At 50.7% G+C, this 26,870-nt stretch overlaps 10 protein-coding genes across 10 annotated transcripts; 5 read left to right on the top strand and 5 right to left on the bottom strand.

Moving 5' to 3' along the window:
* Positions 1-401: 401 nt before the first annotated feature.
* Positions 402-1,449, top strand: N7468_004345 (cytochrome b561 domain-containing protein; the record flags this gene model as incomplete). The annotated part of the gene is made up of 3 exons (XM_058473642.1): positions 402-710; positions 796-858; positions 967-1,449. The coding sequence occupies 3 exons, from the start codon at positions 402-404 to the stop codon at positions 1,447-1,449; spliced, it is 855 nt and encodes a 284-aa protein (XP_058332645.1).
* A 422-nt stretch (positions 1,450-1,871) lies between these two features.
* Positions 1,872-3,464, top strand: N7468_004344 (putative serine--tRNA ligase DIA4; the record flags this gene model as incomplete). Its single annotated transcript, XM_058473641.1, has 3 exons — positions 1,872-2,451; positions 2,499-2,738; positions 2,788-3,464. The coding sequence occupies 3 exons, from the start codon at positions 1,872-1,874 to the stop codon at positions 3,462-3,464; spliced, it is 1,497 nt and encodes a 498-aa protein (XP_058332644.1).
* Positions 3,465-4,033: 569 nt separating this feature from the next.
* On the bottom strand, positions 4,034-5,739 carry N7468_004343 (uncharacterized protein; the record flags this gene model as incomplete). The annotated part of the gene is made up of 2 exons (XM_058473640.1): positions 4,034-5,179; positions 5,254-5,739. The coding sequence occupies 2 exons, from the start codon at positions 5,737-5,739 to the stop codon at positions 4,034-4,036; spliced, it is 1,632 nt and encodes a 543-aa protein (XP_058332643.1).
* A 472-nt stretch (positions 5,740-6,211) lies between these two features.
* On the top strand, positions 6,212-8,344 carry ptpB (tyrosine protein phosphatase PTP1; the record flags this gene model as incomplete). The annotated part of the gene is made up of 4 exons (XM_058473639.1): positions 6,212-6,244; positions 6,368-7,001; positions 7,166-7,431; positions 7,499-8,344. The coding sequence occupies 4 exons, from the start codon at positions 6,212-6,214 to the stop codon at positions 8,342-8,344; spliced, it is 1,779 nt and encodes a 592-aa protein (XP_058332642.1).
* Positions 8,345-9,267: 923 nt separating this feature from the next.
* On the bottom strand, positions 9,268-9,992 carry N7468_004341 (VanZ family protein; the record flags this gene model as incomplete). The annotated part of the gene is made up of 2 exons (XM_058473638.1): positions 9,268-9,884; positions 9,965-9,992. The coding sequence occupies 2 exons, from the start codon at positions 9,990-9,992 to the stop codon at positions 9,268-9,270; spliced, it is 645 nt and encodes a 214-aa protein (XP_058332641.1).
* Positions 9,993-10,629: 637 nt separating this feature from the next.
* On the top strand, positions 10,630-14,262 carry N7468_004340 (SAGA histone acetyltransferase complex subunit SPT7; the record flags this gene model as incomplete). Its single annotated transcript, XM_058473637.1, has 5 exons — positions 10,630-11,389; positions 11,451-11,711; positions 11,770-12,920; positions 12,994-13,682; positions 13,737-14,262. 5 exons carry the CDS (start codon positions 10,630-10,632, stop codon positions 14,260-14,262), a joined length of 3,387 nt encoding a protein of 1,128 aa, XP_058332640.1.
* A 3,456-nt stretch (positions 14,263-17,718) lies between these two features.
* Positions 17,719-18,042, bottom strand: N7468_004339 (uncharacterized protein; the record flags this gene model as incomplete). Its single annotated transcript, XM_058473636.1, has 1 exon — positions 17,719-18,042. The coding sequence occupies one exon, from the start codon at positions 18,040-18,042 to the stop codon at positions 17,719-17,721; it is 324 nt and encodes a 107-aa protein (XP_058332639.1).
* A 2,997-nt stretch (positions 18,043-21,039) lies between these two features.
* N7468_004338 (putative acyl-CoA:6-aminopenicillanic-acid-acyltransferase) lies at positions 21,040-22,213 on the top strand (the record flags this gene model as incomplete). The annotated part of the gene is made up of 2 exons (XM_058473635.1): positions 21,040-21,522; positions 21,584-22,213. Coding segments are annotated over 2 exons (1,113 nt in total), but the record flags the coding sequence as incomplete, so codon positions are not given.
* Positions 22,214-22,396: 183 nt separating this feature from the next.
* On the bottom strand, positions 22,397-23,575 carry N7468_004337 (hydroxymethylglutaryl-CoA lyase; the record flags this gene model as incomplete). Its single annotated transcript, XM_058473634.1, has 2 exons — positions 22,397-23,075; positions 23,136-23,575. 2 exons carry the CDS (start codon positions 23,573-23,575, stop codon positions 22,397-22,399), a joined length of 1,119 nt encoding a protein of 372 aa, XP_058332637.1.
* A 636-nt stretch (positions 23,576-24,211) lies between these two features.
* On the bottom strand, positions 24,212-25,725 carry N7468_004336 (endo-1,4-beta-xylanase; the record flags this gene model as incomplete). The annotated part of the gene is made up of 9 exons (XM_058473633.1): positions 24,212-24,301; positions 24,363-24,428; positions 24,497-24,585; positions 24,747-24,835; positions 24,894-25,039; positions 25,090-25,211; positions 25,275-25,323; positions 25,386-25,426; positions 25,482-25,725. 9 exons carry the CDS (start codon positions 25,723-25,725, stop codon positions 24,212-24,214), a joined length of 936 nt encoding a protein of 311 aa, XP_058332636.1.
* Positions 25,726-26,870: the final 1,145 nt, after the last annotated feature.

The raw sequence follows: 26,870 nt of genomic DNA, 5'->3' as shown, positions 1-26,870 counted from the left end.
TTGGCTTCGATACAAAACTCAATCTGATCTAATCTTAAGTTCAAGTTATCAGATCCATCATGATGGATGCAACTCAACTTATTTGCAATGCGGGGTTGCAATCTCAGGCTAGGCCACTGGGAATGTGGAGAAAGACCGTACAACTCGTTTGTAGATGGCTCGTTGTGATTTGTCCGTGGACGCCCATCGGTGATAAGCAAAACGCAGTCTACGTACATCCGACCCCCACCCAGTGATACGAATGCATCACAACGCCATTCCAGCCAATGATCACGCCAGCCTCGAGCCATACATGGAACCCACATTTCTCATTCTGCACCCTTGCGAGATGCATGCACATGTAGCTGATCGATGGCTCAACATTAGTAATATGCAAACAGCCACAAGCTCTGAAGGGATCCATGGGTGCTTTATTAGCCCTTGTCGCCCCTCTGCCCTACAAAGCTCTAGATCCCCGTCTTCTCCAGTCACTTAATCACCAACCCGTCGCCTGGGACCTGATCATGGCAGAAAATGTGCCAGAAACCGATCCAGCCATCGTGTCTCGGGAAAGCGAGCCTCTACTTGGTCAACCTGGCGATGTCACACAGCGCGGGGAGCGCATCGCCCCCAACCTCATCACTGGTATCAGATCCGTAGAAAGACTTGAACATCATGATGCTGACGAGGCCATAGGAACGGCAACTCTTGCCCAGCTAGCTATCTGGATCGTCAGTACCTGAACTGCTATGTCTTGACAGCCGGTTTGGCCCGGCTCTGCGCGATGAATTGAACTAATGTCGATCCTCCCCGCAGTGGGCGATCTTCGTCTGGGTGAACTTGTTGTCTGATCCGATAATGTTGTTCACATTCCACCCTGTACGTACCGGTTTTCCATGCCACCGGACGAAAGCATGCAACACCAAAAAAGCTTCAATACACATGTCGAGTCCAAGAATGATCCATAAATTAAATGTCTTCTCATAGATCCTAGCCATCACAGCGCTCCTCCTCCAGATTCAAGCCGCACTGGCCCTCCAGCCTACCGCAACACCGACACAGAAACACCTCGGCACTCGAGTCCACTATTGGATCAATCTGTCCAGTGTTCTATTATTCCTCGCAGCTTTCACTGTCATTGAAGTTAACAAAGGCAGCCATCCACATTTTGTGTCCACGCACGGCATCCTCGGCCTCCTCACTGTGATTTTCGTCGTGCTCCAGGCTTCCTTTGGAGTTGTTCAGTATTTCTTGCCTGAAGTTCTCCTCGGCAGCGTCGACAAGGGCAAAAGGCTATACAAATATCATCGTTGGACTGGATATTTGGGCTTGGTCGCGTTCGCGATCCCCGCTGCAGTCAAAGGGACGCAGCAATGGTTAGATCCCCCGACCTGGACATTCGTCGTTGGTGTCCTTGCGATCGTTCTTGGGGTGGGATCCAGGATCAAGAAACATAAGCTTGGGCTATGATGGAGCCAGCCGAGTTTACTCGGAGTTGAATGAGTAATTTCAAGCCTCGTTAGTGCTGCTTGTCATCTAAGTGGTGGAACGCCAGTGTGTTTCAAGGTATGATGGGCGAGAAATTCATGGAAAGACCTGCTACCCTGAGCGGCCTCGCAGGTTAGGATGAGAGCGCTGAAACCTTTTGGGCATGGTAACAAATTTAATATTCATATTTTCGGGATTTTCCACAATCTCATTTCGTAGATACGTGGGATGTTCGGGAGGCCCATTGTTGAACTGATTAAAAATGTAGAGAATTATAGTACCAACGTGCTGGAATTGTCACTTGAAGTACAAGGGACGTACAGTCGATCATTGGGTGGATGTGCGGAACGGTCCACTTGCACCTCGAGGTTTCCTTCCATTTTCGCTTCCGCAACCTCGCAAAGATGTCATCTCCCTACGTCTGCCACAATTGCAGATGGTCGCCTCGCTATGGGCTGAATTACCTCCGGTCCACACGGAGTTTCTCCTCGTCTCGATCCAGGCATCAAACTTTGAAGCCCGCGACAGCTCCGAAGCCGTCCCCGGACGTCAAACACATCCGCTCCAATGTCCAACGCTATGCGCAGAACTGCGTGGAACGCAACTATGCAGGACACGCTGAATACCCTTCAACGATACTGAGTCTGTCGGAAGAGGCCAGAAGGCTTGACTATGACCTGAAAACTTCCCCGTCCCGTCTAAAGCAGTTGGAAAAGGCAATCGGAAAGCTGTCCGTTGCGACACGACAAGATCCCGGGAGCAACGAAACAGTTCAAGAGCTTGCAGATCTCAAAGCCGAAGCGCAGCGCCTCAAGGATGAATCTCATGCTATGATCGAGCGTCATTCTGCTTGCATCGAAGAAATCCACCGTTTGGCCTTATCCCTCCCGAACCTCTCCTCCCCGAAACACCTATCGGCGACGACCCCCGCCTCGTCCACTACCTCAACTTCGATCCGCAAGCCCCTCCAGAATGGACGCACCAGTCGCCGAAGGAGCTCCAAGCTCGATCTCACGTTACAATTGGTACAGCGCTGGGCCTGATCGACTTCACCAGCTCCGCAACTACAACCGGCTGGGGCTGGTACTACTTGATCAATGAAGGCGCGATGCTAGAACAAGCACTCGTGCAATATGCCCTCAGCGTCGCGCGTCGCCGGGGCTGGAAGTTTGTCGCGCCCCCATCGATCGTCTACTCCTACATCGCCGAAGCATGTGGCTTCCAACCTCGCGACCAGAACAACGAGAAGCAAATCTGGTCCATCGAGCAAAGCGACCGCGACCAAGACATCAAGGCCCCCCCGCTCTCTGACAGGTACAGCCGAGATCCCTCTTGCCGCCATGTATGCTGGCCGCGACATCGACGCCACATCCCTCCCGCTCAAGCTCGTTGGCGCAAGCCGCTGCTACCGCGCCGAAGCCGGTTCCAGAGGCGTCGATACAAAGGGATTGTACCGCGTCCACGAGTTCACAAAGGTCGAACTATTCGGCTGGGCCGATAACCTGGACCCCTCGAGTCCCGCCCACGCAAAGAACCCGACCTCCGACGCCCTCTTCGCCGAGCTCCTCGACATTCAAATCGAGATCCTGAGTGCCCTGCACCTGCCGTGCCGCGTGCTGGAAATGCCAAGTACGGATCTGGGTGCCAGTGCCACGCGCAAGCGGGATATCGAGGCGCTCTTCCCGTCGCGGTTCCGGCCCCAGAACCCAGGAGCCAGTTCAATCGACCCTGCTGCGCAGCACGTTGAGTCCGCGTGGGGGGAGGTCACCTCTGCCTCGATTTGCACGGATTACCAGAGTCGACGGCTGGCAACTCGAGTTCGGGGTGGGGCAGTCAAGGACTCGAGATTCCCTCATACGGTGAACGGGACCGCGATGGCGGTGCCGCGTGTTTTAGCGGCGATTCTGGAAAACGGATGGGATCCTGAGCGGGGCGTCGTGGTTATCCCCGAGGTGCTGAGGCCTTGGATGGACGGGATGGAGATTATTGGGCGGTGAGGTGTAGAGGGCCTTCGTTTCACAGGTCTCGTGTATATTAATTTGCCTTGTCGACCATGTAATTATAGACTTTGTATAGTATGGGACCGGGGGCTGAGACAATCATTATATTGGCTAGTAGGGAAATATTGGTAGGGAGATATTGGAACGTTGCGTGTAAATTTGAAATCTTGCAAGACATTTGCCTCCGACATGGTAATTCAGAACAGGGTCCGTAGGACAGGTAGGAGGAGACAACGACTTGCGTGAACATTCATAACGTCGTCACTCATTAACTAGACGCAGAAATGGCATAATTCGCAGGGAGCATCAAATCATTCAATCACGTAAACAGGGGTATAGCCGATCATGAGTCCGGAGCAGCCGCATAGATAAAACAGAATCGAAACAGGGAAAATAGCAGGGTGCGATTCCTCGAAACAGCAAAAACAAGATGAGATCATAAAAGTTAGTTCTGGGGAAAGGAGACCGTCTGTCGTATATGGAGGGCCGGGTGTTGTTGGGGAAGGGGCCGCAACAAAATCGAGCCAAAAAAAATATCGAAATCATGTATGAAGACGTAGTCTCGCTCAGTTCCAGGGTAGATCAGCCTCTTCAACTCTTGTGCACGTCAAATAAGGTAGACCAGTAGTGGTGGTATTCTCACGAGAACCAACGGTAGCAGGACCAGCCTGCCCGGGGCTCGCTTTCACCTCCAACTCGAGGAAGTTCCGCATGAGCGGCTTGACAATTTCTCGGGCCAGCCGTTTGATTTCGTCCATTTTTCGCTCGAATCGTTTCATAGTCTCTCGGGTATACAGAGAGTCCGCGGACTGGATCGGGTGGATCTTGAGGAACCGTTTCAGCTCCTCATGGGTGAGGTATGCCTGTGAGGAGCTCGAACCAATCAACCGATACACACGAGCCGCTGGATCGGGCGTAGGCGTGGGCCGTGACGAGCCGGATTGGGAGGCAACCCCATTCGCCTGCACGGTACTCTGGGCGTTCGGTGTGTTCTTGAGGATTGGAGCCGGCGGAGGGGTCATATTCTCTATCAGCCACTGGCGAAACAGAGACACGGCGAGCCAGTCCAAATATGCATTGTGGGGCCCTACGCGCTCTCCACGCGAAGTAGTCAGGCTAAGGCGGAACAACTTGGATTCCACCCGGGCTTTAAGATCCTCCAGATCTTCGTATTTATCCTCGATAAGATCGAGAACGGCATCAGGAAGAGGAGCGTACGAGCCATTGCGTAGGTTTGGTAATGCTGCGGGCCATTGACCCACGACGTGGATGAGAGCCTCGGTGAATATCACCCGGCTGCGAGCAAGGTATCCTAGCTTCAAATAACTGGGTGGGTACTTTGAGATTTGTTTGAAAAGCCTTGAGCCGAAACCCAAAAGATGGTGGTCTATCCGGGGACCTGTTACCGGCAGCGCATCATACATGTCGGCCAGACCCAGGAGAGACTTGCATTCCGTGTACGCAGTGGCAATATTGACGCTGTTGAGTTCGGGGGGAAAGTTGTAGAATATGCGGAAGAGGTTGTCATAGTCGCGAATCAACGGATCAACATCGGTGTTCTTTCCGCCCTCGCTTTGTGGCAGGTGGGCAACGGACTGCATTCCGGCTAGGTTCGCCATGGAACGAAAGAATCCTGCTTGTGCATTAGATGGCTTAGCCATGGTCGGGGTATGTGTGGGCTGGTCGTTGAACATCGGTGCGTAGGTCGGTTGCTGTTCCAAAAGCTTCAAGTTAGCCGTCTTGCGCGCGTAAAAGTCTACGATTCCGACTCAGGTTCTAAACCTACCGTTTGCACAAGGATGGGCTCCTCCTCCTCTCCTCGATTCGCCCAGTCAAGTTCAAATCTCCATCGCCGCTTCTCGTTCGAGCGACTTCCTCCATGATCCGATTGGACCAATGTTGATCCAGTGGACGAGTCGTCGTCTTCGCTAATCCGCGAAATCGTTCCGTCGGGCTTAGAAAGCCCTGTTGTTTGATTACGCGACCAGCCTTCACTTGTACTTGCCTCGAAGAATCCAGAGCACTGGGTCAGAATCAGTCGGTGCAGCAGGAATCGCTTCTCCTGCGAACCGGCACGGATTGCGATTTCGGTGTCCCCGGTGTATGTGAAGATGGGGAAATCATTCGACGAGGTAGGTATGGAGCCGCCATGATGCGACCGTCCTGGTCTATGCCCTGATCTATGTCGTGTACCGGAGTGGGAAGGACGCGACGCCACGGAGGTGACGCTCTGGCTCGCAGTGCGATCCGCGATCCGAGCGGAAGACACCATTTTGAGAGTCAAGAACGTAGAACCGCGGGGAAGAGCAAGGCTCAGAGACAGAGAATAGAAGGCAAATGAGAAATATCAGAGCAGAAGGTGTGCGCCGGTGATCAACACCTTCGTAGCACCGACTATTCGGCTCATTTAAAAGAGTCGTGGGTTGTTGACGGTAGAGGGAGCGGGAAGTAGTCGCGAAAAGACGCCCCGCGATCACCACCAAGTCTTGAGTAGATTGCGGGCCAGCGGGAGGTTTCCGATCAAAAACCTGAGCGAGATGGGGGAAACCCTGAGGATCCTGGGGGGGGGGGATTCTAGAAGTTCAACACGCCCCTGAGTACCTGAAGAAACGACCCCCGTACCGCAAGCAGCTGGAATCGCAAAGTGGCAAAGCCCTGTGGGCCAATGATGCCCCGAGAGCATCTTATGTACTATTTCCCTTAGTCCTCGAACTATTCCGGCGCTTTCATATAATTCTATTTTTATGGTCCTTTTTCTCCCTTGTCCTCATGTCTTTGTAGGCCTTTCTTGCAGCTGTCTAGACTATACACGCTTTTCCTGAGATCCTCTGGTCCTCCTGCGGTTCCCACCTGCCAGTGGACAGGGACATCGAATATACCGTTGGGCTTGAACTGCGGAGCCTCGGGAGTTGGTCCTGCCTGGCTTGATTTGCTTCCTGCGCCCCTCCATCGCCCCTCCCACTATCATCAACCCGTTTTCTTCTGGTCCTCTTACTTTTTCTCCGGTTACATTCGAGTCCTCCGGCTTCCTCTGGTGGGAGCATTTTGGCCTGATAGGTCACACGGGTTTGGCATCATCTCCAGCTTACTTACTCGTTCGCCCAACCGCGATCGCCAAAAATCTGGCCCTGGACACAAACCTCGGGGGCAGCTTTCAGAGCTGTCCCGATCTGTCTTCGCTACAGATCTCACAGCCCTCTCTCTCAGACGGATCCGATCAAGACGTCAACACCGAGCCATCTCGTTCGCCATCGCCAGACTCGTTGGCCCCGCGCGGAGCCAAGAAATATTCCAACCGCCACGTCGTCTCACGAAAGGCGCGCAACGTGATCGGCAAGGTCCGCGCATTCCAGCGCATCGCGGCTGCCAAAATGGCCCATCCCTCCATCAAGATCGATACCAACGTTCCGGGTGCCAAGCGCGGCCTGCCGCCGGACGATGCAGGCTCCGACGGGCTGGGAGAGCAGGGTAACCCCCGGTTGGAGACCGGAAACACAGAGGACGTCCCACCGTTCTTATGCCAATCTGTCATGGGTGAGTGAGGGGCTGCACGTTATCGATAGGGAAATTCATTCCTTGTGCACGTGCATATTGGAACTCCCAATAAAAAGTCCCCAAGACCAAAAAAAAAAAAAAACAAAAACAAAAACAAAAACAAAACAGCAACAAAAATTTACTAACTACTGGGGGTGTTGTAGAAATACACGAGAAATTTGAAGAACTGGAGTGGATCCAGCGGACGCGAATGAACGATGCGATGCTGTCAAACGACCCTTCTCACCCATACGCGATCGAAAATGATCCTGCCGTTCGGGAGAGAAATCGCTACATCAATGTACAGGCGTATGCGAATTCTCGAATCCATCTGCAGGTGCCCGAGGGGGAGTGCGACTTCATAAATGCTTCTCCGATTACCTTGAGAGACTCTCTCACCCAGGAGGAACAGAAGTACATTGCGACCCAGGTAAGCGGTTCCTCGCATTGTGGCTGATCCGGCCGTGAGACATGTCTGATGCTAAATTATTGTACAGGGCCCCAAGCAGGGAAACCTGCTGGACTTCTGGCAGATGGTTTTCCACGAAAGTAAGGATGTGGCAGTTATCATAATGCTCACGCAGACCTTCGAAGCGGGACGGGAGAAATGTGCTCAGTATTTCCCACTGGCGAATGGCGATTCCATGGAGCTGGTGGCAGAGGAGGCGGATCCCTTCGTGAACAATGATACTGACGACCAGGAGAATTCAGAGGTGCTTGGAACAGTAAAGCTTTTGGATTGCTCGTTCGATCCCAAATCGCGCTCTCAGGTCCGCCAGCTCGAGCTCACCATCGGATCGGAATCAAAGATTGTGTGGCACTTTCTCTTCGCCGGCTGGGCTGATCACTCTAAGCCCGAAGGAAGTGACCGTCAGGCGTTATTGGAATTGATCGCACTTTCTTCCTCGAAATGCGATTTAGATAACCCGCGCGTGGTTCATTGCAGCGCGGGCGTCGGTCGAACAGGTACATTCATCGCTCTGGACCATCTTCTCCGTGAGCTTGAATCGGGCCAGCTCCTGCAGATAACCGACTCCGAGGCCGACCCTGTCTTTGATTGCGTCGACGAGATGCGCAAACAGCGGATGATGATGGTATACAATGAGCTTCAGATGCAGTTCATCTACGAGGTCCTCCGTGAGCAGACTGACATCAAGCTTGGCAAGACGGATCCGTCTCAAATCAATTCTCCAGGAAGCCAGGCGGAGCCCCGATCTGCGAAAGTGGCCAAGCTCAGCTTTGAGGGCTATGAGCCGACTGCAAAGCCCGAGCTGGAACCCATGCCGGATCATATCGCTATTCCAACTCGAAGCTCATCTGGAACGGAGGAGGCCCCCCGATGAAGATGCTCCTGATCCTTCTGCTTCTGGCGATGATGCCACCGGGTGCGGTGAATCTGATCATGCCGCATCTGGTGAAGAAGCTACGGACCATGAAGCCCCTGGTCATGATCAGTAGCTGTTTTTCTTCCCTCCTTTTCTTGTTGTGATATTATTATTCCTCTTGTTCCATTCCGGATGTGATCATGACTCTTCCAATTCCCGATGATGACATATGTTCTTCCCTTCTGCATCATACCATGGCAACCGGTGTTAGGCTTGTTTTTGTTTTCCACCCTACATTTTCTCTTTGATTAGCTCGCTGTCCACTTCATATCGGTCTCCCACACCATCGCCGGCTTCCTTTGAAATACCCCAAGTTACCCACTGATGATGCCCTTTGCGACTTGTGTAATTCTACATTGACTCACGGTAGTGAGATATCTGGTCCTGTCCTAGAAAGTGCTGTATATTAGCTCGATTCTCAGGTCCCAAAAAGGTCTTGATACATCTGATCCGCCGTATGTTTCTGTAGGAGTTAGAAGGTCTCATTTAAGGTCTAATGGTTTCAAATGCCATAGGCGACTGACACGTAGTCGTGTGAGTAGGGTCAAGTTTGCATTATAAAGCATAGCTGTACATTCATTCGGGAGGAGAAACTCATGGCCGAGATTCATTCCAAACACGATCCAGGGACTAGATTGGCCCGCGGATCTTCGCATGCCTGCATTTCCAGTGAAAATGAACGAGGAAAAGGAGAATCGTCAACGCCATTAGAACAGGAGAACGTAAACGCAATTGCTGCTCAATCATCCACAACTGAATGACTAGTATCATAAGAAAATGGAGTCCGTCAATGTGCCAAATCGACAATGAGGTACTGCGATCAGTACAAAGTTTTGGCTTGTGAGATTTTCGACCATGAGGGAGCACAAATCAAGGGTCCTCTAGTCACTGCGCTTTCCAGTAGCATCAATAGCTGGGCCCGGGCCGTTCTCATGATAACCAGGAGGTGCATTTGACTCGGCTGGGTCGGGGCCGTCTTCGGTATCCCAACTATCAATCGCATTCTCGTCCCAGTTGTCCACCTCCTGCTCGAGGTTCAAAACGCCAGTTTCTTGAGGACCCAAACCATCTTCGCTGTGCGAGGGACCGACTCCACCAAGCTCGACATCTTCATTTCCACCATCCATCATGCTATAACGAGTCTTCCGACGGCGCTCCAGCATCCGGCGGTGGTACCAGCCGCTTAGCCCAATGGCTCCGAGACTTCCGACTATATTGGCAAGAACATCGAATGGGTCGAAATCCCGCCCATTAGGCAGGAATCCTTGAACTATTTCCGATCCAACGCCTAGCCCAAGTGTACAGACAAGGAGAGTCAAATGCAAAGTACGTCGGCGCGAGGTATCAAGGATCCAGTAGAAGGCTATCGATAGGAGGAAGAATGTGAGTAGGTGGAGAACCTTATCATTGGGTTGTAGCTCGGCTGGAATGGTGGGAGAAGTGCTATGTGGAAGAAGTCCAATGTACCCGGCGAGGATGAGGAGGAATATGAATGCGCCTGGGTGAACGGGCGTATGATTAGCTTTGGGATCGAGAGGTGTGGGATGGAATGCTATGGGCCTAAATCTAAGAGCTTACCTGCGAATGGATACCGGATGCGAACCATGATTGAGAGGTCAAGCCGGAATACAAGCTCAGAACTCTTCTTTCATCTGCCCCAGGAATGGTCCAGTCTATGCGAATGTGTAACGAAGGTGCAGTGGGTTTTCGGAAGGTCGGTGGATGTTAGTCCCCGGATGTGGATCAGAAGGTCCCAGCGGTTGCCTGGTGCGTCATATGCGGGGGAGAGAGATTTTGAAGATTGGTTGGGAACAATGTGACGGAAGGGTGAGAGAGTGGGCAAAAAAGCTAGCTGATATTAAGAAGCCAACTCAATTCTTCGGAAATGGCATGAAAATAGCACGAAGAGGGCTTCCAAGAGGTGGTGAGCGAAGAAGGTCAGCTTCCTAAAACATTAACCTCTTAGCCCCATCTGCCACGTCTCGCCGCCTTCGCGCCTGCCGTACTTCATCCCCGTCCTAACAATCTTCCTTACAGAAGTTCGCGTCTTCTTCATCAAACGCTGCCCCCCTGCCATCGTTATTGGTGATTTTGATATCACCTGCCAACTTTGCCAGCGGAGTAGTACATGCCTATATATTTTTCTCCTCGGATAACTCCCTCAAAGTGACCTTCCGGCTCGTGGTCTCAACCGTGGAGAATCGAATCTCTCCCGCCCCCAGAACCGGGGTCTTGAAGCGACCATGTCGCTCGGTCACAACGCCTGGCCACCAGGCAACATCCGCCCCCCGGATGACCTGCAGGAGTCTCCGCGCCCTGCCAATGGCTTGGTAAAGACCCTGTCGGGCTCCAAAACTCCCCAGATACGCGGCTCGGTTAGCGCTGAAGGCCCGAACCCTGGTAGCATGAGCTCGGAGCCCGATATTACCGTCGACGAGGACCCGCGCATTGCTCAATTCCGCGAGATGTATCGCAAAAGCGAGGCGAAAATTAATGCGCTATTCTCCGGACGTTTTAGTGCCGATGACTTGGCCGCCGCCGCGCTCACCGAACCTGATCCTTCTGCGGCTCAAAACGAATGCGTCGATGCGCCGGCACCGGTCCCATCCCCACCTTCCAAACCAGCTCGCAAACTCGATGACGACTACGATGACTACGATGAAGACGACGATGCAGACACTGCGGACTCAACCGAATCGCCTCTTAAATCCAAGGTAGCCCTGCCGTCGCAAGATCACGCCTCCGCTGCACAATCAACCCAGCGCTCTGGTACCGCGCCCACAAACTCAGAAGCGACGAAAGAACCAAAAAAGGAGTCGCTTGAGGATATTCGCAAACAGCTGGAGGAAGATAAAAAAGCCACCGAGGAGGCTGCTAAGAGAAGTTTCCACACCCTCTTCTACACTCTCGAAAACGATCGGGATGCGATGTTGGACCAGCAAAGGCTGGAGGAATCCGAAAGACAGGTCGAAGCAGAGATTTCCGGCCAATCAACCTCAGGTGGTAACAATGCAGCTGGGGGCTCGACCGGATATAGTTCTCTGAAGTAACACAAACCTCGGAGCTTCTAGCTTAACACTCAAAAATCTGATCGCGAGAATTGATAAAAAGCGCGATATGGTGCAAGCTTCCGATGCCGAACTTCGGAGCCTGCTCAGTGAAGTGCGCAAAAACCGAAGCAAATGGGCCAGTGAAGACAAGATTGGCCAAGAGGAGCTCTACGAGGCCGCCGAGAAGGTGTTGAGCGAATTGAAGGCCATGACTGAACACTCAACTGCATTTTTAACTCGTGTTAATAAGCGCGATGCTCCTGACTATTACACAAGTAAGACTCTTCTCCCCCCAATACCTCCATGGCCGTCCCTTAATAACCGGCGCGATAGTCATCAAACATCCAATGGATCTGGGTACTATGACGAAAAAACTCAAGGGCTTGCAGTATCGGTCGAAGCAAGATTTCGTGGATGATCTGAACCTTATCTGGTCCAACTGCTTGAAGTACAACACGAATCCTGAGCACTTTCTGAGGAAACATGCTCTCTACATGCGTAAGGAGACCGAGAAGCTTGTTCCACTCATCCCCGACATAGTCATCAGGGACAGGGCCGAAGTCGAGGCTGAAGAGCGTCGCCTTCAGCTTGCCGAACTCGACGGTGATGGTGCCGAAGAAAGTGATGACGAGCCAATCATGTCATCTCGTGGAAGGAAGGCGCCTGGAAAGTCTGCAAAGAAAGGCACCGCTCCCTCTCGTAAAACTCCCAGTGGCTCTGAAGGGCCTTCTGGCGGGCCCTCATCGCAGCCCCCTGCTCCGGTACGCGCCGATTCGGATACAGCAATGGAAGGAGTTCAGAATGGATTTTCAACACCACCCCCTGGGTCTAATACCCCCTCTGATCCTTTGGGTTCTGGTGCTGGTATAGCCAGTCAACAAGATGATAGCATGGACATTGACGGTCCAATAATCTCTAGCTCAGCGACCGCGCCTAGCGCTCTCAATGTCCCTGGACTGGAACTGGATGATCCGGAATACAAAGTTTGGAAGCAAGTGACTAAGAAGGATCGCGCTCTTATTGCTGCAGAACGACATCGGCTCCTGAAAGGAGATAAGCTCAATGCAGACGAACCCGCTTTAATACGTACAAAAGCGGGCATGCGCCGATGGCTTCGTCATGAGAAACAAGCCGCGATAGAAGGTGATAAAATCCATGATGGTTCTGAGGCAATGGAGCTGCAAGCTGCCGGTGAATCTCTTGCAGAGGGCATCGAGGGCGAAGAAGAACGGATGATTCCATATTACTACGATCTCATGTCCGGTGTTCCCGATCTCCCGGAGCGACTTCTTTGGAAGGAGGATTCACAGGGAAATGTGGTTGATTCCTCGGAGGAGTATCTTAGAGTTCTTCCTAAAGGCTCTTTCTTGCAGCCCGATAGCAAGCTATCTAACAGATTGGAAGCGAACATGCGTCAGATGCAGGAGACTCGGAAAATCTGTTCTAAGATTGGTATTGTCAAGCAAATGCAGCTCCAATCCCAGGTTTGTTCTCTCCATTTCTTTTTGTTTTTCTTTGTTCTTTTGTTGGCCTTTTCCAGACGCTAACAGCACCTAGATGTATCAAAACCAATTCCAAAAGTACAACCCTGAGCCGTTTGCTGAGCAGGATGTGCCTCCTCATGTGATGAATGACAACGGCCCTGTCATCGCCCCAGGAACCTGCCGAGCCGCGCTGCAGCGATCTGTTGCTAAGATCTTCTACCACACTGGCTTCGAAGAATACCAGCCAAGTGCTCTGGATGCAGTCACCGATATTGCATCCGACTTTTTCCACAAAATTGGCGAAACCGTCAAATCGTACATGGAGACGCCGAAGGTCCCCGTCACTGAATCCCAAGAGGATCCCACGGCTGCCTCAGAATGGAAGCCAGCCTATACGCAGCCTGAAATAGTCCTGCATACTCTTTCTGCCGTTGGCATCAATATTGACGAACTAGAATCTTACATCAAAGATGATGTTGAGCGGCTTGGGGCTAAGCTCACGAACGCTCACGATCGTCTTAAGATGCTCCTCACGGAGCTTCTTCGTCCAGCCCTCGCCGATGGCGGAGAAGATGGATCTCGTGCATTTGCTGATGGAAGTGAACAATTCGTTGGAGGAGACTTCGCAGAGGATATCGACGAGGATTTCTTCGGGTTTAAGGAACTTGGTTTGGATCGTGAATTTGGCCTTGCCACCCTTAGTGTGCCCCTACATCTCCTCCAGAATCGCATGTATAATGCGGCTCAGTCACAAAGCACCAAGTACGTTCAAGGCTTACACCCTCAATTGACATTTTTGCTAACGTGTCATTGCAGTACAATCCAAGCCGTGACTATCTTCCCGACGCCTCCTCCGTATCCGCGCATCACAGTGGAGAACCTGCCAAACCAGATCGGTCTCGTCCAGAACTTCTTCAAGGGCAAGCTTGATGCCAACAGCGACGAGCCCCTTACAGAAGATCTCGAGTTACCACCGAAGCAAAGACCGATGGCCAGCAAGTCTCGTCTTCCAGCATCTGGCAAGATCCCCCCTCTTCCAGGCGTGTCAGCACCCCATACAAGCCCCCAGAAACGGGCTGCCCCTGCAAACGTGTCTATCAAATCTGGAACCACTGAACCGAGCAAAAAGAAAGCAAAGAAGAACAGCGGTGTTGCGTTGGAAATACCCAATTTCAACCCCGACGGTGACAACGACCAAGTATCTTCTGTTGATGGCCTTAAAGAACTTGCTTCAGGAGAAGTCCCATCTGGAGATGGTGCCAGTCTACCGGATGGCACAGACGATCCAAATGTTTCTCAGCCCGACAATGCTCTGCCCTTGACTAATGGTACTACGGCTTAAATTAATGGAACAACTACGACACCCACTTGATTGACCTCTCTCTCTTTCCCCCGACCATTGTCTCTTGTCTTCCATCGGCATATTTCTCATTCCTTCCTTCGTATCACGTCCAATCCTATTTCTTCGCCATGCTAGATCCGTATTGGAAGGAGTATCACATCACCCAAGCTTATTGTAGGGTGGTGTTTACGATTGTATTCTGGTGAGCACTCTGCTTGGCTGGCGCTCTGTATCATGTCTTTTTGCCCCCTCAAGCTTTGGAATGCAATGCATCCATGATCTTGTACTCTCTATCTGCCTTTGATCATTTTACTGCGTGTATAATAGCATACCAATGGCCAGCTGGCATATTACTTTTTTCGAGTCTTGTCTTGATGCAATGGATTCTTTTTATCGTCGTCGATACCAGGCTTACATACGTCGTAAACTACTGCAAGAACCTCTAAGAACCTGTAGAGATTTATGATTCTGACTTTGGGGGAAAGGGGAGTGGTTGACTTCAGGTGGAAGTGTGGTGATAGGCGACGGCAGAGAGGGAAGCATATAGCAAGGCATTCATAGCAAGCGTTCAGGCAGCGGTTGGCTAACGGTTGAGCAATAATCGGTCCCAACAGCCAGTCTCGCTCCGCAGTTTTGATTGTTGCGTTATTTTTCACGTTCGCTAGTACGCCATAGAGTTCAGGACCTCGGGAGCCGGCCAGGATATAATAGCCGCGATAGAGCGCTATGCAAGGGACCCCGAAAACGTAAAACAGGGGGCTCGGGTCGAGCGGGATACGCTCAGCCCTGATGTCGCCGGTTGCATTGAAATCTTCTGTCCAGCGCCGTGCGCAGCGCGCCTTAGCAGAAAGGGTTTTTGTTACCATGTATACATGTTCATCTGAGAGCTTATGCCCGGCTGGAGGCAGCTGGTATTTTCCCTCAACAAAAACTATTTCTGTGTATCTTGGGAGGGTATTATCCGGATTACCGCGGTTGGGTTCGTTATGCCATCTAGCGATCTCCTTGGCGATGAATTTTTCGACCGACGGTTGATCGGCTTGTGTATAGAATGTATCTATAAGTCGGCGGTTATACGCCACAGCCTTCTTTTTGTAGCGTTGCCTTTGGATTCTCTCCTGTGTCCTGTTGCTCCTTTCGCTGTTGGGATTTGTCCCGTTGTTTTGTACTGTCGAGTCTTGTGCCTCGTTATTCGGTTTATCTATCTCGTTATTTCCTTACTGGCTTATTTCATGTTATCTCTGTCTCTTATTCTGTAAGAGATTCTGTATTTGTTATCTAAAAGTTTCTTGCTAGGCTTAGTTTGTTGTTATCTCTGTATAGTATATAATAGAATAGAGTAAGAGTTGGCGAAGTAGAGTGAGAGTATAGTAAGTTAGTGGTGAGGTAAGGTAAGGTAGGTAGGTGGTTAGGAAATAAGTTGAAGGTAAGATTGAAGATAAGGTTAAAGGTAAGGTTGAAGATGAGATAAGGCTAGGTAAGTGGCTAAGAAATAAGATGTATATACTATCACTATACGATCTGTGGTGTCGGTAGTGGTGTGGGATGTTTAGAAAGGATAGGTGATAGGAAAGGATGTTAAGCTGGTTAGGTCCTGGCTGGACCGGGTTGGTGGGAGGTGTTAGAAGGGCCGGGTTGGTAGGCGGCTTCAAACTCGGAGATGAGCCTGTCCGCTGCGATATCCTCTGCCGCTACCCATTGGTCCTCCCGCGCGGATTGTCCTGGTAGCATTGCACCAGCACTAAATTCCCTAAAATTGTTCACAAAATAAACGAAGGCGCAAGTTGAGCCAGGCTTTATGTCCATCTAGTCGATCCCCGGGGCTGCCGCGTCTCCAGCTTAAGTGACCGATATTGTGTGGAGGCCGATTGAAGGCCATGATGGCTTCAAATCAATTGATCAACCCCGAACTCGAAAATCACCTAAACCAGGCAATAAAAGGAGATTTTGGCAGACGAACTGGATTCACTGCACGCTTCTCCACGATTGCTTCCTCTTTGTGGTAGCGCGAGTGTCAAATTGGTGTAGAGCGATTGGAATTTTACATCTTCAGAAGCCGTTGACAAAATGCACCCGATTAGGCCAGTAGAGAGAAACAAAATCCAGTTTACGGCCACATGGTATGTCGTCATGTGGTACTGAGTACTAAGTTAATTCGGGCAATAGCTTCCATTGGAAGGAATGGGTCGATTACTAGTACTCGCCAATAAAATCCAGCGCCCTTATCTATGATGTTCGCGGAGTCTGCAACTATACTTATATAGCCAGATATTCCCCTTGAGGCTTTATCGGAGTCGCGGACTGCTAGAAATTGTGCAGCCAAGACAGGGTGTTATGGAACATTCTATACCAATCAAGGCTCAGATTCCTAGGTTGCAGTTCTCGTTCCCAGTGCTAGAGATATCCAAAGCATAGGTGGCCTGCACCAGGCCGGATTATTTCCGGGGTCTGGCTTGTCTGCTCATCCTCCAGACTGGCTGTGATATCCGATGAAGGAATAAAAAATTGGAGATTAAAGCTAACTTCGGGGCATGGAACTCCGTTCATCAGGCGAAAGGGTATCCAGAAGTAACAGTCAGTTGCGGCTGTGGACTACTACCACGCCTCAACTTCAATGCTGGAACTATAATGCTACTGCTTGATCGGCACAGGGGATGGATGGGATTGCTACTGTTACAACTTCGAGCCGATTATAAATCATTCGACTTCAGTTCCATGTGACGGCGTCCAATTCTTCCGCAGTTCAATTTCAGGCTGTTCTACGTTTCTAGGTAACACTCCAAGCATGACAGCGCGCGGAATATCATGTTCTATTCTGATTCCGACAAGATTTCCCCTGTTCTTTCCCTTTCTGTGAATTGCTGATTCCAACTTTGGGACAGATCGGTGTTGAAATATACTACTCAGGACTTGATTAATCAGCCATATAATTAGTTATTCGGTGGCCTAGTATTAAAGTTGCCGAGTAACTGGAATTTGGTTATAGAAGGATGCTGGGAACCGTGATTTGAAACAGGTATGGAAACCTTGGAAAATAAGGGAATCACGGTATATTGCAGCCCTACCCCATATGGGACCCATATGAGCGATGACTGTCACGCTGAGCCGCGCGAGATGACAGCTACCAGGAAAAGTTAGCCTTTGGATTGGGAGTCGATTAAAACCAGAACCATGATTCATACACATCACTACGAGCTAGAAATGGAAGTTGGGTAGGGAGATTGGGTAGTTCTCCGGGACATAATTTTGGCCTCTGATCATTGGACTCGGCTGACAATCGCGAAAGGCCTCGGGGGTATTTCTGAAGGGGAAAAAAAAGCCCGAGGGGAGGGGCGAGAGAAGCAAAACATGGAGTGCGAGCACAGAGCTTGAAGATTGATCTTGAAGCAAACAAAATAGACTCGACAAAGGCAAAATGACACAATATCCACAAAACGCCACCTTTTTGCCGAGCCGTTATCCAGTGGTCTTCGTAGCACATGCCTCCAGCTGATTGAATCGCCAAGCACACTGCGCTAATTGACGCTTGTCAATCGGGGACATGGTTTCGCCCTTCTCAGCTAGCTCTTTTTCCGTATGTCTCAACATCTCCCAGCGCTTGAGGACCTTGGCTTGGGTCTCGGAAACGGAAATCAGATTGTTGTCTTTGGACGCCATGCGCTCGTCGACGGTGGCATGGTATTTTAACTTTGCGTGAAAGTAGTCCATTTCCGATTGGTCATAAGTGAGCCCTTCTGCTTCGGGCATTGAAACGCTCTCTTGTGCTCCCTTGGGCGGCATTGTGAAGTAGATCTGGGCTCTCTCCGTGTGCTAAGAAGGGATGTCGATGCGATGGAGCCAAAGAATGCCCCAGAAGGCCTGCGGTTAGCGAAAAAAGTTCGCCGGTAAATAAGAATTCTTGAATGCTTGTAGATTGCCAAGGGCCGGTCCGTCTGGAGGATCATGTGGGACGATGAGGGAAGAAACGATCGAGAGACGTCGCTTGTCTTCCGCTCCAACACGGGAGAGACCAAATTTCAAAGAAAGAAAGGAAATGAAAACACCCGCTTGCTTCGACGCTGAGAAAGACCGGGTTTGGTGGGTTGCGACTCGGAAGGCTTCAAGATGGCCACCAAATTCCTAATTATAATCCAACAGGCTTCACGTTCACGGGATCGGCCCCCTCTAAAGATAGCCCGACCCTCCAGTACCCGAAAATTCCCCCTAGGGTGATACTAAAGTGGGCAAAAGGGGGAATGACGAAACATTTTTCGAATGGGTTGATGGGCAGGACTAAGCCACGTCAAAAAGAGAAACAGCATCGAACGACAATCCTTTTATCAGGGCTGGTCCACGGACCAGCATTTGCTTGATTCCCTCGTAGTAGCCCCGGTAGGACCCAGGGCGAACAGGCTGTGCACATTCTCATGAAGCCATGTCCCGATCGCTTTGGATGAGCAAAGGGGAGGGCCCCCCCCAAAAATTTTGATAGCTGTCTCATGATGGCAGCCACCGGGCCAATCAGGGGGCTGACCGTCAGGTTGACCAGGTTGCTCATTGGTAGGGGTATGGTAACACCGTTCTCTCTCTACCGTCCGCGCAACCAGACATGCATGGATAGGAGAAATCTGCTGGGAGCAGGGACATGGCTGGGGGATGCAACTTTCCCGTCTCGCCCCGGATGGACTTGTGGAGATTTGTCTGTGCGTTATCGTCAAGGGATTGGGCTGCCTCTGCTATCTTGCCAACGTGAATCAAGTCCATGTGCTTTGGTGCGAACTTTGCCTTCGCAGATGATATTTTTTGTGACCGACTCACCCCCGGAACCCGAGGGACAAAAGAGACAGAAACTCTTTCTAGGCCCCGGTGATAGGCCACGCGAAGATGAGATATGACACACGCCCGAAAAAAGGCAGTATAGGCGGTCATGGCGGTGATAGGCCAAATGGTGAAATTACACTAGAATAGAGTTAATGTACTCTACCAGTTATTCCACCTTCTTTGCGTTTCACTGTCGTCCTTCTCTATGCTTGATTAGCAGTAAAATGCATGTATATAGCCGAGGACTTGTTGCATGAAAGAGTACTCTATCGCTACAAAGAACGGAATTAGTACACCTAGGTCCCACAGAAGCCCCGGACAAGTATTGGAAGATCCGTGATCTCATCCAGTCGGCTTTTTCTTTGGCGGGGCGTATACAGATGATTTCCTGTTCTACGATGACGCTGGTCGGTCCAAATCTAGAGTCTAGCAGGAGATGAGTGCTGCTTCATAGCCAACCGGTACTACCTCGGTACCGATTGTAGAATAGGCGCTGCGGGCATCTTCGTGGATGCCGATTCATGGACGAAGGGCGACCCGGACTGGATACAGGTACAAACCAATCGAGAACCGAGTACGAGAATATTCTATGATGATTTGATTCCCCGTCTTTCTTCAATTCAAAGGCACTTACAGAAACAATATTTGCTGGTAGCACTAATTCGTGTCTAAACAAGCCTGAGAGTGCTGATAGCTGGTAACTTGAATCACTGTTGCGTTACATCTCGAACCCGAATATTTTATCCCCTCTCCACTCCGATATAGTCTGTTCTGGTAGCTCTTTCACTCTCTAACGGCCATGATGGATCAGGCTCCTAGCTACGGGAAACGCAATTGTGAAAGGAAACCTATTACTCGTACCCCGTGGCACTGAAAAAACGGGTGAAGAGAAGAAAAGGCTCGAGCTTTGGAAGTAGCGCGGTACCTATGCTTTTTGTGTTACACTGCCAACTCCGAATCAGACTCCAGAGGTGCCCATGGAGATGACTGGACCTGAAGTGGTGGAGTGGCAGTGCAAGGGCAAACTTCATCACGTTCATGCGTGACATACCGGGCCACTCAGGGGGGGTAGGGCTGGAATTATCATCTGATGCGGGATTACACCCCAGCGCCTACCCCCTATGAGCGACAACAGCTGGAAGGCAAATTATCGCTAATACTGAGCACCAGCATCATGGAAGCAAATCCTATTCTTGGGCTACGAAATTAGTAACAAGCCGGAGATGGTGTGCAACAAAACAAGCATCTCGCCGCCGGGTAGACACAGCAGCATCGGACCCGATGTTGTTTCATCCAATTCGCATGGACTTCACTTCCTCCGAGGTCCAGTAGAACAGGAAAAATATCATCTTGTTTGTTACTGAAGGAAAACCCATTGAATGGGACGATCGTTGAGAAGGAGATGACAAACATGAGCGAAAAGTCTACGCCAAAATCTTCTCTATTCACGGGTACATGCAGCGCGCACATATCAGGCTGGAATAGGCCCAGACAAGGCGGCTATTGTCCGACGTTGCATTCGAGTCTGGTGGTTTGGAAGGGCCTTCGATCTGTTAAAGCAATCACTTGCTCGCTTGGAGGAGATGTACTCGCATGTTGCGACCGACTACAATTTCCACGCACGCGTTGGGAAGACCTGAGTGTGCGCGGTCAGAGATCACCCTCTGAGTCCTAGCGAATAAAATCCGCATCTTGACTTGGATAAGGTTGACACAGTGAGAACTCAACATGGACCTCTCGTCTTTCAATTCGGATCCAACCGTCAGCTCGGCTCGCCGCGAGTTGGGGTCTTATCGCCAACCCCCGCTCGACTCCAACTGAGGGGAATCTCTTCTCTCCGAGCCCTTTTTCTTCCCCCTTGGAAACATTCGCATTTGCAAGTAGAGGTGAGTGTACTTCCCTAGCAACCGCCGACCGGTGCTATACTCGCGACGATGGTGGCGGAAGATCCTATTAGACTGAATTTGAGGGGCAGCCCTCGAGAGGTTAGCTCCACCCTTAGACCACGATATTCGGGAAAGCCACTGGATAGCTAACATCGGTCTGTGTGGACAGATCGGGCTTGAGCATGGCCGGGCATTACAAGCAGAGATTCGCAGTCAAATTGAAATCTACGACTCTATGTTCCAATACACATCCAAGTTAGCATGGCCGGACGTCCGAGAGATAGCGAAGGAATTCCAACCTTCTCTGCAAAGGCTGGTGCCTCGTCTCTACGGGGAACTGGAAGGCATCGCAGAGGGAGCAGGCCTGGACATCCTTGATATCGTGGCCCTGAATTGTCGCAGTGAGATTGCTCTCGGAAAGTTCTCGGATGGATGCTCGACTCTTTGTTGGAAGAAAGGTGACAACACACGGGTTCTCTCGCAAAACTGGGATTGGACGAAGACTGTATCGAAGAATCTGGCACTAGTGTCAATTGAGCAGCCCGACAGGCCTACGATACACATGGTGACTGAGGTAAGGGGCCCCGGGGACTTCAACTTCCCAGCTTCCCAACACATCTTAACGCCGGATACAGGCTGGCATAATTGGAAAAATTGGCTTCAACTCTGCTGGTGTTGGCACCTGCCTGAATGCGATTCGAGCAAAGCCGATGATGAGCAGCAAACTTCCGATTCATATTGCTCTGCGTTTATGCCTCGAAAGCAAAACGGTTGACGACGCGGTTCGCACTCTCGAGGCTTTGGGTGGCGTTGCTTCAGCTCAGCATATTCTGGTCGCGGATAGTACCAAGGCGCTGGGGCTTGAACTGTCCCCTGTGGGCAACAAGTACATTCCCGAGGACGACCTAGGCCTGATCCCGCATACCAACCATTTTATCCAGAATCGATACGTGGAGGAGCCGCCGTGGCTTTCCGGATCTCCAATTCGTCTGAAGCGCCTTGGAGAATTAGCCCGCGGACTGATCGCGGACGGCGTGCAAGGTGACGCCATTACCCCGGTGTTATTGAGGGAGAAGATATTTTCCGACTCATATAACGCTCCGCAGGCGATCAGCTGCCAGCCCGATGAGTCTCGTCATATCTCAACGCGAAGTAGTTCGCTGTTCAACATCGTGATGCATCTAGAGGCTGGGAATCCAACTGCGGAGGTAGTCTTCGGCCGTCCTGGATCCGGAGAAGAAAGCTCTGTTTTACAATTGCCGTAGGCATCGATGTCGTTTATTGTAGTATGTGATATCGCGCATATTCAAGGGTTTAGATAAGTTATAATATCAAGGTCTAATTAGTGGTAAAGGGTAAACAGTTGATCTAGAAACATGACGTATCGCTGTTTTATACACAAAGATTGAAATCGGAAATAGCCCACGACCTTCAGTTATTTCGCCCCCCTAGAAGTTTCGACTTTTCCGTCGTATATCCAAACACCCTGAGCGACTTTCCTCCAAGCCTACACCTCCTTGGTACTGTAAGCTCCACCGGAATGGAGACATCTTGAAACTCAGGTTTGCATGGTAAAGCCAACGGCCCTCCGTTCCGTAATCGGAAATGCGCGGTGTCTTCCTTTGGTCACAGGATGCCTTTGCTTTCTTGATAGCAAGTGCGGTGTCAACACGACCGGAGTAGGACTTGCCCAGCTTGTGCGAAATCCATTGCGCAGTTTCGATCAGCCTCGGTAGATCAACGCCCGTCTCGATACCTGCGCTGTGAAACATGTGGACCAAGTCTTCTGTAGCCACATTGCCCTTTGCACCCGGCGCGAAAGGGCACCCTCCCAGTCCACCAACGCTACTGTCGAACACCCGTATACCTCGACGGTATGCTTCCCATGCGTTGGCGGCTGCTTGCCCACGGGTGTCGTGAAAATGACCCGCGAGCTTTTTGAGCGGCACGCCATTCCCAACGAGATAGTCAAGAAGGCGTTGAACGTCAGTCGGGCGCCCTATGCCGGTGGTGTCACCGAGGCTCACTTCGTAGCAGCCTGCATCGAGAAGTGACTTGATACATCGAAGGACGGCTGCCGAGTCTGTAGGACCTTCATATGGGTCTTCGAATATGCACGATACATAGCTGGGGGTTGGTAAGCATATGAGCCACTAATAATACGTGTGTTGGGCTGGGAAAACTCACCCTCGAACGGCGATGTTGTATCTGCAAGCCAGAGAAATGACCTCTCTCGCTCGTGAAAGCCCAGTCTCCACAGAGCAATTAATATTGGCTTTGCTGAATCCCTCTGTCGCACTAACAAAAACCGCAACCTCTTTTACATTGTTTCTGATGGCGGTCTGCAGCCCTCGCACGTTGGGCACGAGTACCGGAAGGCGGAGCAAAGGATTCTGTAAAGCTCTTTGAATTTGAGGACTTCCGAGGACATCCTGTGCATCCGCAAGCTGGGGGATCGCTTTCGAAGACACCAGTGATGTCAGCTCGATAGCAGTCAGTCCTGCATCCTCCAGCCTCTGGATCAACTCGAGTTTTGTCGACGTGGGAATATGCTCTCGGATGTTCTGGAGGCCATCTCGTGGGCCAACTTCCACGATTCTCACGCTCTCTGATGCACCCAGCATCATGGTGCTGAGCAACTGGAAAGTCAGAGACTTTTTCGCATTACCGGGGAATGTTCTTCTTGGCTCCTTCCGTTCTAGTGACTCCGCCGCTTTTATACATTCACCCCGGATCAGCGGGGGGATCATTACGTCATGACAGAAAGGACCTCGGCCCCGGGGGACCTCGGATCGCTTAGTAAGCAGGTCAAATCAAGTGGACGATAATTGAGCTGCTTTTCTACTCATGCCCAAATTCATCTTCTCCCTGATAAGGCTTACGACAAAGTACCAATGTCTGTGAACGTAGTTTGATCGGTCACTTGGGGAAAGAAGTAGAAGCAACAGGATTTGGAACACTACAGCTAGGAGAAGAAGAAGACAAGAAGACAAGAAGACAAAAAGAAGACAAAAAGAAGACAAAAAGAAGACAAGATGAGAATGAGAGGAAGAGAGGAGAAACTTCCCTATGCACACTAGACGTAGGAGTGAATGGAACATAGGCGAGGTTTTGAAACAACGAGCAAAGGGCCTTGACCGAAGATTCAGTATCAAGGACGGCATGATCTCGAAGAAATCAGGCTCAACGACCGTTGACAGTCTAAGCTGTAACCAGCCCGGTAGCTAGCTTGGCCCTTACGATGGGCATTGGAAGTACGCCCACTAGAGGTCATTTACGATAGCCGTGTATGCAGGCTTGGGGTTGTAGTTGCTGTCGAAAAGCACAGGGGTAGAGCTGGAGCGCCACGAATCCTACAAAGCTGGTATTAGCATGCAGATCAATATATGGAAAAGAAGGTTGACAGGTGTTTACCGCGTCAGAAATTCCCCAAACTGTAATGCCGATGCACTTCGGCTGGTTCAGACAAGCATTGACAACCTGGATGATAGGCGATTAGCAAAGAGTCATCACACCAGATAGAGACTGGCAGAGGACGGGAATCTCACATTGACATAGTCGGTGGGATTGGCGCCAGCAATATCAAGCTCGGTGATGGCAAGCTCCTTCGTTCCTGCGCCGGCTAGAGCATTAAGAGCTGTGAGAGGCTGTAAGCTAGTGCTCGAGCACAAAGAAGCAAGGGGGTACTTATCCAGAAACTGCAGCGCCAGCACCGGCACCTAAGTGGGATTGAGAGCCTGTAACGAGTAAGACATCATGTACAATGAATCACTATGGTAGGTATGGTAGGTATCTTACCGATTCCGTCAATCGGGATACCTTCGGCAATCCACTTCTTGACGTGGCTGACCATGCCGGCCAATTTAGGATATGAGGCGGAGTCCAGGCTTATTGAGGTCAGAATCAAAAGAGAAAAGACGAAAATGAGAGTGGGCAGTAACTCACTTGTAGTCATTGATGTAGAGCTTTGCATTTGGGTCTGCAGCACGAGCGGTTTCGAAAGCGATCCGCACAAAGTCCTCGCCGAGGACATTGTAGAAGACACTGTTGCGTAGGGAACCGTCCTCGTTGAAGATCTCGTTCACGACATCCTGGGATTGATCAGCAATGTGGCTGAATAGCAGAAAGAAGCCCAATTTACCCAGGCGTAAATTTTGCCTTTATAACGGCCCATGACTGTAGTAATGTGGTTCTTCAGGACACTTGTCAGGGTGTTCTTGTCCGAGATGGAAGAGACCCAGGATGGAAGCTGTGAGTGCCATACTTTGACGGGTTTAGTCTTTGTTATTGCGCTTTGTTTGCATCCTTGGACCAGAATCCACTTACCAAGCGTGTGGCCACGGATCATCTTCCCATTTGACTGAGCAAAATTGACCTAGAGTGTGTAAGGATTAGGCAAAGACGTGGTTGCCTTGATAAACACCAGCTGGTACATACCAAATAGTCCGACCCGGAGAAGGAGAACTGCCCTCGGTTTGCTATTTTGCAATTAAGCCTTTGATACCATAAGACCCTGTAGAAATTGGTACTCACGCTCGGTAGCATCCCACTTCATGCTGTTCTCCGGTGTCAGGGCACCGAAGTCGGCTTTAATGATTGCCGAAGTCTTGGAGTTCTTGGTCAAGGTGTACTGATCACCAATATTTCCAAAGTATTTCTTTCCATGGGCTTTGAATTTGGCATCAACGCTCACAGATGCTTGTCGGGGCTCGACGGGACTCGAAAGCACTTGGCCAGCGAAAAGCATAGCCAGGGCAGCTGCCTTGATCTGAACCATTTTGAGAAATGCGTTGGCTGTGAACTTGATGAGGGAAATGAGGGTGGCAGAAGAAAACCACCTCCTGGGAAGGGCGAAGACAATACTTATACAAGACAGAAATCAGGGCTACCCCAGGATAAAAGTGCATAATAGAAGTACTGACTGAACGGACCTCCTTCCTGATTGGGCACTAATGCTGCATTATGTACAAAGCACCTGTTTCAATCCTGAAGAAGGTATGCTGTCAATAGGCTCAATGCACTAGTAAAGATCTCGGAAAAAATTAATACTAGCTCTTCTCTAGCCTAAATGATCGCATAGGACCTTTTAGGCGGGAGACTCCCGAATCGCCAAGCTCAATTCACGTATGCCCAGTGCAGGCTGTAGCGCCAGCAGGTCCCAATGGGATGATATCTGAAGCTTAGTGTGTGTTGACGGAAGAACAATGCGGTTGGCAGAAATTAAGGGACCCCTGGCAAGTGTGGAGACAATGAGGAACACCTCGACGCCGAGAGTATCCAATCAAGCAGCCCCAACTTTTGCTTCAAAACATACTTAGCTTCTCCCGGCTAAATCCGCCGAGGTAACCCCGAAATCCATTTTCCACCAGAGTTCGAGCACGGCATGATCCGCGCTGCGAAGACAATATTAACCGACCCAGCAGAAATTCTTCCGAGACAAGTGTGTTTCATGATGGAAACCCCCCCTATGATTAAGAGCGTTTCAGCACCAGGGGTCATCCGATTAGCGCCACCATAAGGACCCTAGGATACTCTTCTTCAAAGACATGGAATGGTTAAATTGGTGCGGGGTTCAGGGTTCATGCCGGATACCTAAAAAAGTAATAGTCCACCAATGATAGTTGGACTCACGTAGTTCAATCAGCCACCACCCAAGGACCACGCTTCGGAGTGGACCGTGGAATAAACGAAATAAACGAAATGCTTCTAGTTCAAACATTGTAGCGTGTATGCAGGGAGAAGAAAGGTTAGTTTGGCTCTATTTATCCGGCGCACGTTTTCGTCGCGAAATTATTCAATCTATACCTAGGTAGGCCCGTTCGTGCATTATATATAGCGCTCGGTTCCTAGCTAGATGCCTCTTGGTCTCTCTGCTTTGAGTCTTCAATCATCAACCCCATCGAACGCCTAAAACCGTCACGG

Source organism: Penicillium chermesinum, assembly GCF_028974085.1.
Source record: "Penicillium chermesinum strain IBT 19713 chromosome Unknown utg000003l:1.0-5111272.0:1.0-5115320.0, whole genome shotgun sequence".
NCBI classification, from domain to species: Eukaryota; Fungi; Ascomycota; class Eurotiomycetes; order Eurotiales; family Aspergillaceae; genus Penicillium; species Penicillium chermesinum.
This window is presented reverse-complemented; position numbering and strand designations above follow the sequence as displayed.